Source organism: Molothrus ater, chromosome 20 (assembly GCF_012460135.2).
Source record: "Molothrus ater isolate BHLD 08-10-18 breed brown headed cowbird chromosome 20, BPBGC_Mater_1.1, whole genome shotgun sequence".
NCBI lineage: Eukaryota > Metazoa > Chordata > Aves > Passeriformes > Icteridae > Molothrus > Molothrus ater.
In genome coordinates, this window is record NC_050497.2 from 3,901,562 (window position 1) to 3,918,826 (window position 17,265).

The 17,265-nt window shown below is 51.1% G+C and overlaps 1 protein-coding gene across 1 annotated transcript in view; it reads right to left on the bottom strand.

Annotated features, from left to right (window-relative positions):
* The window catches only part of ASTN2 (astrotactin 2), a 352,354-nt gene that overhangs the window by 225,505 nt on the left and 109,584 nt on the right, over positions 1-17,265 (bottom strand). The window contains 2 exon segments of the mRNA XM_036393845.2: positions 696-842; positions 15,635-15,742. Coding sequence (XP_036249738.2) covers positions 696-842; positions 15,635-15,742 — 255 coding nt within the window.

Here is a 17,265-nt window from a genome sequence, read left to right on the forward strand (position 1 = left end):
TGTGAACATGTGGAATGTGTTATGGAGATTTGTTCACCAAATGGTGGTTTTGTAATTGTCCAATGGTGATGGTGTTTGGATGGATTGACCAATCGGTCTGACTGTATCAGACTGTCTGTGAGGGCAATGTATTGTATTTGCAGGGAATGCCCCAATGAAGGCAGGAATGATGAATCAGACTCCATGTTCTCAGAAGGCTAATTTATTACTTTATGATACTATATTATATTAAAGAATACTATACTATATTATATTAAAGAATACTATACTAAACTATACTAAAGAATACAGAAAGGATACTTACAGAATGCTAAAAAGATAATAATGAAAACTCCTGACTCTTTCCAGAGTCCTGACACAGCTTGGCCCTGATTGGCCAAAGAGTGAAAACAACTCCCAGCAGAATGCAATGGAACAATCACCTGTGGGTGAACAATCTCCAAACACATTCCACATGAGCACAGCACAGGAGAAGCAAATGAGATAAGAATTGTATTCCTCTTTCTCAGAGCCTTCTTAGCTTCCCAGGAGAAAAACCCTGGGCAAAGGGATTTTTTAGGAAATGTGAATGCCACAGCTATGGAGCTCTTAATAAGTATAGTATAACAAAGTGATGGATCAGCCTTCTGGAATCATGGAGTCAGTGCTAATTACTACCACAACAGGAATGCCACGCCACGACAGGAGGGTCTTACCATCAGCAATGAAGTGCTCGGGGACGTGGAGCGTCACCTTGACGGTCAGCGGGCAGGAGAGCTGCGAGCCGCACACCACGGCCAGCACGCAGGAGCTGACCGCGATCAGCGTCAGCGCCGTCTTGTTCACAGGGCTCTTCGTGGAACCTGCAAGGCACACACAGCCGTGGGTGGGTGGGGGGCCAGAAGGGAAAGCTGTACCCAGGGCTTTGTCAGCAGAGGCCGGGGAGAACCAGCACGGGGAAGGCAGGCATGGAAAACAAGGATGGGAGCTCGGCAGGAGGCTGCACAGCACAGACTCCCATGGCATGGGGCTTCATTTGGATAGAGGAGGGAACCTCTCAAAAAAACCTGCTCAAAGCCCTCTATAGACCCTGTCCCTGGGAACTTCTCCTCCCTCGAATCACTCATCACACCTGCAGTGCTCCCCTGCTGAAACCACCATCATTTCTTGTCAATATTGGTTGGCTTGGCAACCCACTGTGAAACCCTGTGGGGCAGGACCTGAGGTGGTTAGGAGAGCAGTGGCTGCTCCTAGGATGGCTCAGGGGCTGGGGTCTACTATGTGATAAGAATGTGCTTGGTGTGCCATTGAGGGTTAGATATTTTCTTGTAGGGTAGAGGCTCAGTAGGAGCACAAAGACATAGGCTTGGATTATCACTACTGCTACCTCTAGGATAGTTAGAAAGAAGAGAACTAGTAGAGTTAGGAGTGAAACTGCTGGTATTGTGGAAAATAGGGCTGCTGTGGCTGTAGAGATGAGTTGGATGAGAAGGTTGAATCACCATCAACAGCAGCTGGGTAGGACAGAATCCCCAAGTTTCACAGGGAATGTGGGGAAGCTGTGCAACACAGAGAGACCTGGCTGGCCCAGAAGATTCAGCTGCTCTTATTGGATGCAGACTGGGAATGTCAGGTGTCCAAATGAGACCCTCTCTACTGATGGAGATGACCAAACACTGTCCCAGACCCCCATCAGGTCTCCACTGCCCAAGCAAGGAGTGCTTGGAGCCTGCACCCCTGAGGCACCTCTGATCCCCCTGGACCTGGGGGCTGCCCCACTGCTGCTCTGACTGCACTGCATCCCCCACAGCCCCCTCACCTTGTGCCAGCACCCTGCTCTGCTCCAAGATAACAACAAACACCTCACAAGGTTCCTTCTCCAGGGCTGTGGATGCACCACTTGGAGAGTGTGTCCATGGCAAGCAGAGTCCAGCAATGAGCCCAGAGGTTGCACAGCCCATTCTGGTGCAAGCTGAGATGACCCAGCTGCTGGCAGAGCTGACCACAGCCCCTGCTCAGGATTCAGGTGAGGACACCTCTTGATTTTTGGAAGCAGCCTCTCCCGACTTGGACCCCAGCCCTTGTCACCTCATCAGCAAAGCGAGATTTAAAAAGCATCAGTTTGAAAACTGAATTGGAAATGGATCCAAGTTACCCCTTGCACACCCTGTGATTTGCCTAAAGCTGCTGCTGGAGGTGCTGGGGCCAGGCCAGGACCTCATGCTCAGCACAACCTGTGCTTCCCCTGCAGGCCACCAAGCCCACCACAGCATCCCCAGGCTGGAGCCTGCACAGGGGATGCTCCAGCCAGGGTTTGTAGGGCAGGAGAAGTGGCTGATCTGCTGGAAAATACCCTCATCACTGAGACCAACAGGAACAAGTAAATTGATTATTTATGAAGCATCTTTCCTTATGCATGGATCATCTAAACAGCCATCCCACTCCTATTTCACAGCTTTACTGCCAATCCTCTGCGCCCCTCACCTTGCAATCCTCTTTTTTTTCTTTTCCAATCTTTATTCATATCATCAGCATAAGTTAGCACTTCCATGGGAGGCAAAATCCTCCTCTTGCTGGGCATACTGTGCCTGCCACAACCCCTGCTTGGCTTGAAGTTATGACACGAATGCAAAAAAGAAAAAAAAGGGGGGGAAAAAGGGAAAAAAAAAGGCAAGGAAAAAAGCCCCCATGAGGATAAGTGGATGAAATCAAATATACAATGGACCAGACAACGCTGAATTTCACCCTTATAAATCACCTTTCAATCCAGGGTCTTAAAGTGCTTTGCAAACATTAAATCATAAATCCCTTATGAGTGAGACAAGCATTATCCCCTTTTCACAAAGAGCCCAAATCCCAGGTATGATGGCAGCTTTCACCAAACTGCAGCCAGAGTGGAGCTGGAGGAATTAGGATTTCACATCCCCATTGGTCCATGTGGCTTCTTCTCTCCCCATGACTCAGAGGAGAGCAGCACAGGGGCTTGGAACAGCAAAAATCCTTTCACACTTCCATGAGTTTGAGCTTGGCTGCTCAAGGAAAGGGACAATTGCTCCAAGTCTCCTGTAACTCCCTTCCCTCCTGCACTCTCTCATTTCCACCACTGCTAATCACTGACCTCTAGAAGTGCCTCATGTTTGGTTTTGACCAAGCGAACCACAACAAGGGGGCTTCTGCTCGAGCTGAAATTGGGTTTCCAGCTCAACTCTTTATTGTTCACGACCAGTTAGCTGCCAGGTTTCAAGGGAGACTGCTGGAAAAGCACTTAAAGAGAGGGACTGGGATTTTGTTTTCTATCTCTTTCCCTGTTCTGCAGACCACTGATGCTCCAGCATTGCTGTGCTGTATTTAAACACCTATCTGGAGATAACCAGCTTCACTCCAAGCCTTTAAAACCACAAGCAAATGTATTTTCAGCAAGGCCCTGCTAACTAAACCCATCTCAGCAGTTTCTCCAGGGCTGCACCTTGGTCCAGAAGTGAGACAAACTGATCCCTTCCTTCTTCAGCCCAGGGAAAGGATCCAAACCCAGCTCAGTAGCTCAGGCAGCCCCAAATAAACCCAATGCCACAAATGAGAGGTTGGCCTGGCTAAGCCTGAGCTTTTCCCTCCTCTCCTTGTCATCTCCAGGCTTTCAGGGAAGTGTCTGAAGAGCAGATTTGTAACTCCAGGTGCACCAAACAAGCTGTATCAATGCCTTTTACCAAGAGGAGAAAGCTGAGTGGGGAATACAAGAGTATATGAATGGTTGAGAGCCCTAGCACCAACAGAACTCCTGGTTTGGGTCTTGTGGGGTTCAAAAAGCCCAGGAGGAAGATGGTAAAGATGGAAGATGGTAAAAAGCCCAGGATGGAAGAGGATATAGAGGTGATCTCTCTATATCCTTAATCAAAGATGTTTCTGTAGTGTTCTGAGAGGTTGCAGCAAAGTGAGTGGGTTTCTGAGTGCTCACCCAGGCAGTTTTGAAGGGGAAAACCTGGACCATGGGGATTCCCAGGGAGTCTGCACCCAAGCAGTGGGCAGGGCATACCACCAGGATGAAAAACAGGAATAAATTACTTCTATCCAGAGAGAAGCAACTTCTCCCCACAGCCCACAAAATCCAAGGAGAGAGAAGCAGAAAGGAAAGGCAAAGTGCTCCATTTCAGGGCAGAATCATACCTGCCATGCTCCCTGCTGGTGATCCAAGGGTGGCTTAATTAGACTGGCAAACAAGAGGAGGGTCCAGCACCGTGATCACAAGGACTCTGGCCACCACCATCTTCCCCATCCAGGATTTTTTTTCCTCCCCTCAAACCCCAGTGCAAATTATCCTGGTGAGGATGTGAGTCCCTGCTCAGAAATCGCTTGCAAAGCACCACATTCCCCTGAAGATTTTGCACCTGCTGCAAGATGAAGATAAATTCAAAGGCACTGGTGTAAACACTCAGCAAACAGCCCCTCCAAACGCACCGTGTCTCCTTTGAAATATCATTTCCTCGTGCATTTAATTACTCAATGCTTTGTACACTTTCCTTTGCCTGCCCAAAAGACAAGGAGGGGGGAAAAAGCCCAACAAAACTCCGGGCTCAATTCTTCTTAATATTGGCAGTACTGCCTAAATTTAGGGGGGAGAAGAAAGAAAAAAAAAAAAAGAAAGAAAAAAGAGAAAAGGTGTGTTCAGAACACGTATGGATTTATGAGCAACACAAATATCCCGTGTTCTCAGTAATATGCTGTTTCTAAATCAGGCTCATAAATACATGCTTGGGAGATTAGTCTATAAAAAAAAAATAAACTTTAATTACCCCCTCTTTATCAGCACACAGCCCGTGGTGTTAACCATATGTGGGTGTTAAACGCCAAGTGCTTTGCAATCTTCCCCACCCCCCGGGAGACAATGGCATCGCAGGGAACGCTCCGTGGCCACTCGGATATGGAAATGTACTCCCAGCTCCAAAGGAGGACGGGGCTGGGGAGAACAGCGAGTGCTGGGAGTGCTTAGCAACCCCTGCCGAGCTGTGCTGCATGCAGAGCACCCAGCTCGGGGACAGCAGCATCCCCTGGGGGCACCCAGCCCAGCCCAGCCCAGCCCAGCCCAGCTCAGGCACAGGCCAGCCCTTGGGGACAGCAGCACCTCTGGGGGACAGCATCACCTCTGGGGGACAGCAGCATCTCCTGGGGGACAGCAGCACTCCTGGGGGACAGCCAGCCCAGCCCAGCCCAGCCCAGCTCGGGGACAGCAGCATCCCCTGGGGACACCCAGCCCAGCCCAGCCCAGCCCAGCCCCGCCCAGGCCAGCCCAGCTCAGGCACATTAGCACCCTTGGGGGACAGCATCACCTCTGGGGGACAGCATCACCTCTGGGGGACAGCAGCATCTCCTGGGGGACAGCAGCATCCCCGGGGGACAGCAGCATCCCCGGGGGACAGCCAGCCCAGCCCAGCCCAGCCCAGCTCAGGGACAGCAGCATCCCTGGCGACAGCAACACCCCTGGGGGACAGCAGCCCAGCCCAGCCCAGTTTGAGGACAGCAGCACCTCTGGTGAGAGCAGCACCTCTGGGGACAGAAGCATCCCCGGGGGACAGCATCACCTCTGGGGGACAGCAGCATCTCCCGGGGGACAGCCAGCCCAGCCCAGCCCAGCCCAGCTTGGGGACAGCAGAACCCCTGGGGACAGCAGCACCCCTGGGGACAGCCAGCCCAGCCCAGCCCAGCCCAGCCCAGCTGACAGCCCCGGGATGCTCCCAGAGCCGCCGGTGTCGCTGCCGTGCTGGAGGAATGGGGCTCCTAAAGCTCCACCGCTCTGTTCCAGCAGAGGCTCGTTAATAGGACAGAGCGGCGTTTCCAGGACAGCGTCACACACAGACACGTCCCCGGGTGTCCTGCGAGGGGCACATCGTGTCCAATCAAGGCAAACGCCAATTAAGAGGAGCTGTGGTTGTTGGCAGGAGGCTCTGGACATGGAGCAGCCCTGCACGGCGAGGGAGCAGCACTGCCTGCCTCCCCTCCTGCCCTGCAGCCTCCTCTTCCTCAGCAGGATGGTCCCTCTGGGAAATGGGATGGGATGGGAAATTGGGATAGGAAATGGGGATGGGAAATGGGGATGGGAAATGGGGATGGGATGGGACAGGATGGAACGGGATGTGAAATGGGATGGGATGAGAAATTGAGATGGGATATTGAGATGGGACGGGATGGGATGGGAAATCAGGATGGGATGGGATTGGAAATTGGGATGGGATGGAGATGGCAGATCCTCCTTCCAGTCAGACACAGCTCTCCTGCACCATGACCCCACCATGCCTTCACACAGTGCCCCAGAGCCCCTTCCTTCTAAAGCAGAGGGATGTGGATGCAATGAGCCCCCCAGGCAGGGGGGAGAGCCCAGGCAGGTGCTTCATCCCCCACCATCTACACCACACCTGGTCCCAGCCTCTTCCTGAGGCATCTTCTCCACTGCAGTCCTGGACAAATCCCAGTGAAGGTGCCTAATGAAGGTGCTCACAGCTCCAGCCCAGCTCTGGGTCACAGCCTGGGTACCAGGCAGTCTCCAGCCTCATCCCAGAGTCAGCAGGATGTGGATCAGCCCTCAAGTGGCAGCTTTGCTTCCCCTGTGTTGGGGGAGACCCCTGAGGAGACCCCCCAAGGACACAGAGGTTGCACAGAGGAAGGGAATGAGGAAAGGAGGAGGAAAGGCAGCCACACTGTGCAGCAGAAGGGTGAGATCAGTCGCTTCTCGATTTATAGGGGATTAGATCTTGCTGAGCACATGCTGAATCAGATTAATACTATTAACATTTATGAATTATCCTCTAGCAATTAGCTGAGACGTCCTCCAGCATAGCACAGGGAGAAAAGGCAGCCCTGGGCTGTGGGTCAGGGGGACAAGGGTGCCAAGGGGTGGCTTGGGCACTGTGGGGAAGCTGGGGTTGGGCTGCTGGACCCCACAGCAAGGTCAAGGGCTCATTGACCGAGCTCCTGTGCATCTCAGTGAGCTCTTGTGCTCCTCCAGCAGCCTGAGCCTCGGCTCTTCAGGTGCTCCTGGAGTTATACAGCCTTATGTACTGAATAAATGTATTTGCTTCCTAATTATACAGCTGTTGGTGGTGCTCCCCCTTTGCTCTAAGGCATTGTGCTGCAGCTGGCAGAGAGACCTCAGCAGCAAACTCCACCCCAGAGGAGGAAGGGGGCAAAGGCAAAGCCTTGAAGGCTGGGCAAGGAATGAGCAGCTGAGGAGAGAGGGGGGAAATAGAGATGTCCAAAATGGCACAGGCTGAGATGCTGATCCACCAGCCCCATCAGCACCAGGGTCACCACGGGCAGATCCTCCTGCCCACATATCTTAGACCTTCTGGCACAGCAAAGGGGGGAAGAATTTGTGCAAACTCAATTTGCTCTCCTGGCACTGCTATATTTTTTTTTTGCATTTCTCTAGGCAGGGACAATTAAAATCAATGAAGTCAGTTTTGCTTTCATGTTCTCAGTGCTGAATTGGTTGAGATAAAATCACATTAAAGAAACAGCTACATATTTAAAGGTAGATATTGCCTGCACTGGAATTTTCTTTCATGAAAATCAATGAAAGCACTTCTCCTGGAATTAAGGCCCGATCTTTTTTTTTTTTTGTTTTATACTCCAAATGAGTCCCAATTTTACAATATACAAGCACAAAGGCAAATCTGAGTGGAAGGTTTCATTTTAAGGAGAAGGGAAAGCAATTTTCAATACAGTGTAGCAAAAACATTATTCCTACAGGAAAAAAGGGGGGAAAAAAGTAATCATTATCTATGAAATAGTTTGTGTTGAGTCACAGCCCAGGGAGGATTGTGCTCAGCGAGCGAAGGGCTGGGCAGACAGATAAATTGATTTTAGAATGAGGAGGAAAGAGAAGTGATGGAGGCCAGGGTGGCAGGGAGGGCTCAGGACCTGGCAGGAGATGTCCCAGGGGCCGGTGGCAAGAGATGTCCAAGGACTCAAGCTGTTCATCCTGGCTGGGCCTTCCCCACACACCCCACTGCCTGCTGTCCCACCGGCACGCTGCAGGCTGAGCTGGGACTGGGGAACTGGGCTGCAGCCTCAAAAAAAAAAAAAAGTCCCAAACCATCATTTGCCTCCATCCATTATTTTTGGAATAGATGCAAACTGACAGAACAGGATGAGAACACAAATCTCTGCTCTGCAGCAGCTCCCCAGGCTCGGGGCACATCCCTCCGTGCCTCAGTTTCCCCCTCCAGCCAAACATCACGCATGCGACATCCACCACCCTCTGCAGCCAGGAGACAAATCCACGGTGCCACAGGAATCCACAACCAAAAGCATCTTCATTTTCCAAGCAGCTCCAGCCCTCTCCCCCCTCCTGCCTGCATCCAGCTCCGTGTTTATGTTCAGCTTCCTGGGAAACAAGAGGCTCGTTACCATGCGGAGGGCGACAGCAGAGCGATTAGTGAAATTTGTTACCCACATGCTCTGAACAAAATTAAATTAAAAGTGCTGCTTTGCTGTCAAGATAAGGGCCAAGCCGGAGAGATAATTTTTCACTCTCAAACACTCAATTACTCGCTGAGGCTGTATCAGATACAATCGGAAAATAAATAAATAAATGGGAAGACCCGCACTGCCTCCAGGAACAGATGTAAAAGCCTTTATCTCCAGCGCAGTCCAGGGAAGTTAAAGTGCCTGCAGCTCCAGCAGCATTTACCTGCAGCCCCTGGTGCTGCCCAGCTCCAGCCTCCAGCAGCTCAGTACCCCTGGAATGGGCAGGGGCATGAGTGAACCCCCACACCTGTCACAGACACACTTTATGAAAATCCTTTCCTTAGGATTTTTCCTCCTGAGAAGCTGAGAGGCCTCAGGAACAAAATGTAACCAATGGTTATCTGCTGCTGTGGATGCAACAGGTGCATCTGGGATTGGTCTCATGGGGTTGTTTCTAATTAATGGCCAATCACAGCCCAGCTGGCTCAGACAGAGAGTCCAAGACACAAACCTTTGTTATCATTCTTTCCTATTCTATTCTTAGCCAGCCTTCTGATGAAATCCTTTCTTCCATTCTTTTAGTATAGTTTTAATATAATATATATCATAAAATAATAAATCAGCCTTCTGAAACATGGAGTCAGATCCTCATCTCTTCCCTCATCCTCAGACCCCTGTGAACACGGTCACACAGCCCTACAGCCACCAGTGATTAAAGGAGCAAAAAGGAGGCTGGAGCAACCGCAGCCCAGCTCCCCTGCACAGCCAGAGACCAGCAGGAATGGAGAGGGACTCAGACTGGGTTTTATGGGCTGTTGCAGTGCCTCATTGCTCTGCAGGCAAAATAAGCCATGATGAAAAAGCACCACATTTGTTCACTCGCTGGAAAAGCAGCATCCATGACGGAGAGCAGAGAATGGTTGGGAAGAAGGAGCATCCCCCAGTGTCACACTGCCCTGGACATCACAGTGTGAGCACGGCTGTGGTGCTGGGGTGCAGCCTGCAGGGAGGGAGGGACCCTGGTGCTCTGGGGCATAAAGATCTGTATCATAAAATCACCTCATTCCTGACATTTGGGGATCTGCAGGTCACAAGGGAGCTGTGATGTCCCATCTGGGCTGCTCTTTCCTGCCCTCACAAAGAGCAGCACAGCTCCATGTGCCATGACCCAGCTGGGTGTGCACCACACAGGCTGACCTGTCCGTCTGTCCCTGCAGGGAGCAGCTCCGTGTCCCTTCCTGAGGGATCCTAAAGGCTCTGTGTCCCTTCCTGAGGAATCCTAACAGCTCTGTGTCCCTTCCTGAGGGATCCTAACAGCTCTGTGTCCCTTCCTGAGGGATCCTAAAGGCTCTGTGTCCCTTCCTGAGGGATCCTAAAGGCTCTGTGTCCCTGAGAAATCCTAACCTGTCCATGCCATGGGCTGACCACGCGAGGAGGGGATGGACACAGGGATGCCAGGAAGGGAGAAGCATCCCCAGGGACAGCCAGACAGCTCCAGACACAGACAGACCCATTTTTCCTTCATGGCCCTGGAAGCAGCCCAGATTGACATGTTTGCTTTATCCCCTTTTGTCCCCCCTTGATTGCCAGCAGCATCTCCCCCAGTCTGAAGGCGAGCCAAGCCTAAGGCAGAGCAGGGAGGCAATTCCCTGAGGAGCATGGAAGAGAGGAGTGATGTCCTGCCTGCAGCATTCACTCAGCTCCAGCAAGGCCAGAGGCAGCAGCAAAGAGAGCAGTACCCAAATTTCATTCTGCACCTCGTTTAGTTCCCCATGAAATAATAACTGCCTGCTGCCTCTGGAGATGGGAGAGGATCAAAGCCAAGCTTCCTCATATGTAGTAGACTCCGAATACCTAATATTCCGTTATAAAAGGCCTTGTTTTAACCACCAAATACAGAGGCAGATCAAAGCTCAGCTTCTCATTTCTCTAACAGCCCTCAGAAGGCTCCGCCAGGCAGCCCAGCACACGCACACACGGGGCTGACACCAATCCAAGGTACATAATTGAACTCTGCTAATTTGTCAAAACCATCACTGCATGCTGTGGAAACAGCCAGGTGCCTTGTTCACAGAGACCTCAGCTGAGGAGCATCCCAAAGCCATGTCCTGCCTTCCCTGGGGTGCAGGAGCATCCCAAAGCCATGTCCTCCCTTCCCTGGGGTGCAGGAGCATCCCAAAGCCATGCCCTGCCTTCCCTGGGGTGCAGGAGCATCCCAAAGCCATGTCCTGCCTTCCCTGGGGTGCTGGGGAGCTATGCAGGAAAACAGAGTGGGATTTTTGCCCCTTCCTCTTTTAACAGACAATGCCAGGAGGGGTGAAGCAATCCCAGGCTCAGGGTGGTGCAGCTCGAGCTCAAGCAGACACCAGAGACAGATTGAGGACACTCCATGAGACACCCCAGGTGGGTGGACACTGTGCTGGGTGCCCTCCAGCATGCCTCAACCATCCCAGGAACAAAAGCATCCCTTTGCCTTTGCACCCCACGCTTTGTGTCTGGGTTTCCACAAACTCTGTCCCTGACCCCTGCTGGATGGGGGGTGACACCAGGCCCAGACTCAGGGGTTTGGCAGCAGCTATGGGAACCTCCTGGCAGGTCCCAGGGGCTCCCAGCAGGTCACAGAGGCTCAGACTAGAGTGCAAGGGAGGGCAGACAGTCTGTGGGTCTCCAACACAAATGGGCTTGGGGTGGCTCAGCCCCTCACAGGGTCTCCAGATGACATCATCACTTTCCCTGCCTCAGTTTCCCCCAACCCAGCAGCATCTGCTGCACATTTCTGTCTAACAGAGCAGCTGCTCTGTGGCCTGAGAAAGCAGAGGGAGGTGCAGGAACCTTGCCTGTGCCTCCCCTCCAGCAAGGAGGGGCTCATTAAACTCACAGAATCCTCAATGAGATGGGTAGGGAGCTGGTACAGCCTTGCAGTTACAGTGCTGCTGCTTCCCCCACACCTTTCACTATTTGGTTTCACCAACAGGAAGGTGCTGCCTGTGACCAGGGAAACTCAGGGCTGCACAGTCACACCTGGAGCTGAATACATTTGCTGGGCACAGGGCAAACCCCACCCCAGAGCAAGAGGGATGGAGCAGGAGTGGAGTTTGTGCACAGGGCTCTGCCTCCTTGCTTTAGGGGGATTTTTGCTACTAATATTTTCCTCTCCAACTCAGAGTGGAACCTGACTGAACACATCCCACCCTGAAGCATCAAAGCTTTGATATTGCCCTGCTGGCCAGCAGGAGATGTGGATTCACATCCTTCCAACACTGTCAGGTTCTCTCTCACAAAGACTCAGCACTGGTGGAAGGTGCAATGACCGACAGCTCTGGGGACAGGAGCCATCTGTGCACCACAGCCAGAATGCAAAGAGGTTCCCACAACTCCTGGGACTCCCAGGGGAACAGGAAAGTGGAGCCAGCCCCCACAGCAAGCAGAGTCTTGTGGTGCACAAATCTGTTGTAAATCGGTTGGAAGAAAATCTGATTTCTGGAAATCCTCAAAGAGTTGGTGCTGAGGGTCAGCAGGAAGGAGCAAACCTTCTTGGACACTAAACCTACTTGGGGAAGCACAATGGGGGTCAGCAAGAAGGAGCAAACCTTCTTGGACACTAAACCTACTTGGGGAAGCACAATGGGGGTCAGCAGGAAGAAGCAAACCTTCTTGGAGACCAAATCTACTTGGGGAAGCACAATGGGGGCTTTATGCAAGACAATTCCCTCAGCCACCAGTGAACATGAACAAACCAGGTTCTCACAGCATTGCTCAAACACAAAGGCAGATCTAACATTCCTGGCCCCAGCTGAGGGTCACTTCAGCCTCTGAGCACAGAGCTGTGCCCAGCTTGACAGCCTCTCTCAGGACTTGTTTCACTTGGAAAAGCAATCTGAATTCCAGCTCCCTTGAGACTGCATGCCACAGAGCAGAGCTCACCCTGATCCGTCAAAGTGGAGAGGGAGGAGCTGGTGTGGGCACAGGCAGGGATTGTGGTGAAAAGGTGTCTCACTGAAGATCTGGGTGTGAACACAGCACTTCTTGGCATAAGCCAGCAATGCCTCTCCCAGCTCAAATCTCGGAGATGGGGCTGAGCCCAACAGCAAAGACCAAGACTGCAGGGGAAGTTCTCCTCTGCTTTACTCCTTACACTCTTCTGCCCTATAATTTCTCTGGGACTTTCCAAAGACATGGTAACATCAGTGTAAGGGCATCCCACAGCCCTAGAGGCTAGGAAGGTGAACGGTGCAGCATGCTGTGACCACAGAAGGTGCTGCCTCTTAGTTCTCCATGTATTCCTGCACTGAAAACCAGGTACCAGAGGCTCTGCTTCTCCTGAGCTGCCAGAACAAACTCTCCCTTGCTGAATATTGTCCTGTGGGAATGTCTCTCTAATCTGCCTTGCCAAAGCACTAGAGAACCTGCTGTCCTCCTTCTCCAGGAGACACAGGAGGCCACTTAACCAAGCTCAAATAAAAGCAAACCTGCACACCTCCTAAGTGGAAACTTCCCATGGCATCATCTGGGATCAATGCCTTGACAGTGCAAGTAATTAGGCTCAATCCTACAAAATCTTATCCGAGGAGAGAAACCCCAAGGAATCCCTCTCTTGGACCTGATAACTACCCAAAGGCACCAGCAACGGCACGCAAACCTGGCGAAATCAATAGGGGAAGATCATTGTAAGAATTAACTGTATCTGACGATGCATCCTTCTCTATTAGAGTTACAATCCTGTCCAATTATGGATCTTGGCTGAACTTGTAATTATGAGTTCGGTGCTACGACTTCCCACTACGCTATTGCTCTGCTTCCATGAGGGAGAGGAGAGTCAATGAAAGGATAATGGAAAATTCCTTTCAAGGATGTAGCGATGGCCAAATTTATCCAGGCAGGAGGGGAAGTACAATGGGGACTTTATGCAAGACAATTCCCTCAGTTAGCCCCCAGTGAACATGAACAAACCAGGTTCTCACAGCATTGCTCAAACACTAAGGCAGATCTAACAGGCAGCCCTGTGCGACGGCGCGAGGCAGCTCTGCCTCTTGAATTCCCTTCAAACCCAGCCATCAAAGCTGCCCAGGTGAACAACAGCTTATTCACAGGGAAAGAAAGGAATTCTTCCCATTCATCTGTTCCTTTATATTTGCCCTACAAGGAAGCTAAAACCAACAACCAAAAACCAACATAGACGTCAATAAAAATATCTTTGTACCCAACATCCAGTATGAGCCTTTTTCAAGAGACTTGCAGAGCAGTTGACCTCAAGGGGAATGGCATCAAGGCAGCCTTGTAAAGATTTATCTGCCTCTCATTAAAACACAGTTTTCCATACCTTCCCTGTGCCCTATCACTCCTTTCCTAGTGGAAGCTGAAAAAACCCCAAACTTCAGTGACTTTTCCAAAGTACCCAAGGGCTGTCACAGCCTGCCCAGTATTCCTGAATAAGTCACTGAAAAAGCTACTCCAGCACCTGGGAAATTTGATCTCTGTACCAGCAGTGTTTTGGGACAGCTTATTTTGTCCATTTGCAACATAACAATTCCTTCCTCCTGTCACACAGGCATGAAGATGATCAGAGAGATGGAACACCTTTCCCATGAGGAAAAGCTGAGAGAGTTGGGATTGCTCAGCCTGGAGAAGAGAAGGCTTAGGCATGAATAACTGCAGCCTTCCAGTACCTGAAGAGAGCTGGAGAAGGACATGGAATGACAGGACAAGAGAAAATGGTTTCAAACTGACAGAGGACAGGGTTAAAAGGAAGTTTAAGCTTAAGCTTATTGGGAAAAAAATTCTTAACTGTGAGAGTGGGGATGCCCTGGCACAAGTTGCCCAGAGAAGCTGTGGCTGCCCCTGGATCCCTGGAAGTGTCCAAGGCCAGGTTAGACAGGGCTTGGAGCAACCTGGGATAGTACAAAGTGTCCTTGACCACAGCAGGGGGTGAAACAAGGTGATTTTAAGGTCCCTTCCAAGCCAAATCATTCTGGGATTCTGATTTTATCATTTTCCCCCTGAACACAGCTGTGTTTGCACCGCAACAGGTTAGGAAGGAACTCACTAATCCTCTCATCCTTTTCATCAAAAGGTCAGTTTAAACATGGTGATGATTTCTCTTGGTTCTAAAAACACATTAAAAAAAAAAAAAAAGAAAAAAAAAAAACCCAAACATGTAAAATTGAAGGCCCAGCCTTTGAGCAGGAACAAGTGCAGCACACCCCTGTGCATGCGTGAGCTTATTCCCGTGTGCAACCATGGAGCTGATCAGAGGTGTTGAGGCAATTTCACATTCAAATAAACACACTGGAAGCATTTATGGGAATGGCTCATCATGGAAACAAATGGGGCCTCGTGCTGCTGCGGTGGGCACCGGCATCTATCTGGCTGCCGCGCTCTGCCGGGGCCCGGCTCCCTGCACTAAACAAATGGAGGGAGCAGACCCGCTGTGCAATTTTTAAATTGCTTCCCAATGGAGTTATTTCCCGACAGTGATTTTTCAAACCCAGCAGCAGCAGCAGCAGAACTCGTCCTCTCCTCCACCAAACGGCTCGGGCTGAGCATCCCGAAAAAAATGACAAAAAAACCGATATGGTGTGATGTGATGAGAGGAAATGTGGACACTAATTTCAAACTCCAGATGATATTTCAGTTTCTTGGCTTCTCTAACTCACAAAAGAGCCTAAAGGGACTTGGGTCGACAAATCCCTGCCCCAACTCTCGTTTTAAATTTGTTCTTTTTAATTGCCTTTGTGCCAAGTGGAAGGCTGGGCAATTTTCATCCAATGAATGTTTTGCATGGGAAATAAAGGGCAGAAAACAGGAGTTTGGAGCAACGAATTGCCAGGGTAACTATCCCTGACAGCTACATCAGTGCCAGGATGAGGACAGACACAACCACTCCCCACTGGTGCAGCTTTGGGGAAGTGCCAGGGCATGTGGAGGGTAACTGATATTAGAAACCATCAAAGAAACCCAGAACCTCAGCAACATCACTGGGAAATGGGATTTATGGGAAATGGGATTTATGCTCCTGCATGGTGCTGCATCACACAACCAGCACATCCTGGGACGTGCTGACCACCACAGACTGCTATGGCTGTGCTTTAGACTCGGGCAGTACCAGACACCAGTCACCCATGGGACAGCCAAGGTGCTCAAGCCTTTCCTTCCCCCTAACAGCAGTGTGCATACACAGGTGTGACCGTGGCTTCTGTACCTTTGCTTCGCCTCCGGCTCCGGTACTGCTCCGTGTAGAAGGTGAGCTGGGTTTCATCGTCTGCCTCTGAGCCAGAGTTGCCTTTGGCACGTCCAAACCCGATCCCACCTGCAGGCAATAGAGAGGAAAAAAATCAGTCCTGGCAGCTGGGATGCTCAGGAGCAGGTGGAGCCAGGAGCTCTTCAGCAGAGCTGAGGATTTGGCCAGCAACCCCCGCTCCTTGCTAAGGTTCTTTGCTTGGGGTCACCAGTAGTGATCAGGAACTTTTACCATTCATGATTTCATTTCACCATTCATTATTTCATGCTTGGGGTCACCCGTAGTGATCAGGAACTTTTACCATTCATGATTTCATTTCACCATTCATTATTTCATGCTTGGGGTCACCCGTAGTGATCAGGAACTTTTACCATTCATGATTTCATCAAAAATCAAGACCCCACAGTGCCTATAGTGATGTGAATATAAGAAGACACATTCTACCCTCAGAAATAAAAACACCAATATATTTCAAGGGACTTAGAAAGAAAACTCCTGAGTGTGACAGCTGCTCTCCCCAAGGACACCTGCATGGTGAAATGCAGTGAAATTTAGCAAACCCAGCAAGGACAAATGGTACAGGGGGAATACAGCCCTTGAGGGGCACCCAGGACCCTCTTGAGGGTCTTTTCTGCTCCTCAGCACCCAGTTTGGTCCATCTGCTCCCCTAGTTTGTTATCACAGCAGCAGTCAGGACTGACAGGAGCAGGGCTGACCCATGGTTCACCCGGCCTCCTCCTCTCCATTTATGGTGTGGGATGCAGCAGGAGCCCAGCTGGCTCCATCCCCAGACCCACCAAGAAGCAATGGATACTTAAAAAGCACCACAGACTCTAACTGGCAGAAGTCCTTCAATCTTTGCAGAGCTTAAAGAAAAGAGGCCTCTGGGGGTTGACAGTGGCCCTTTAAACTGCCATTAAAATATTTTACTGTTTTTAAAAAATCTTTTATTCTAGGCAGCAGTGCAATTTCCCCATTTCTTGGCAGGAGAACAGAAAATGAGCGGTGCCTTCTGCCCTCTGAAATCCTCAATCACGGCGATGAGAGGCGGCTGGCAGGAGCCAGAGGGACGCCAGGAGCTCAGCACGTGGCTCCTGCCCTGGCCATGCCCTGCCCTGGCCAAGCAGTGCCCTGCAGGGCAGGAAGGGGCTCTGCTGGCTCCTTTCCTCCTGAGAGCAGCAGGAAGGGTCAGTGCTTGCACACAGCAGCATTTAGTGCTTGGGCAGGGGGCTGGGGGGGGTTAAAGATCCCAAACCATGACCCATCATCAACCCCTCTTCAGCCACAAACACCACAAAAACCAGCCAGAGCCATGATACACCCACACCGAGGGGTTTGAGAGACACAGCAGAGTGCTAAGACCAATAAGCATTATTTGCATGAGTGAGGAAAATCTTAATTAACCTGGGCTTCTAACGCAGGCCTTGGGCAACCAGCCAGGGCTGCAGCCCTGCTGCAAATCCCCTTCTCACTGAGCAGGGGCTGCTGCAGGGGCCAGGGCTGGGGACAGACACCAGTTATGGGAGAGTCCCCCACTGCTGAGAGCTCAGCACTGTGACCGTGTTCACAGGGGTCCCAGGATGAGGGAAGAG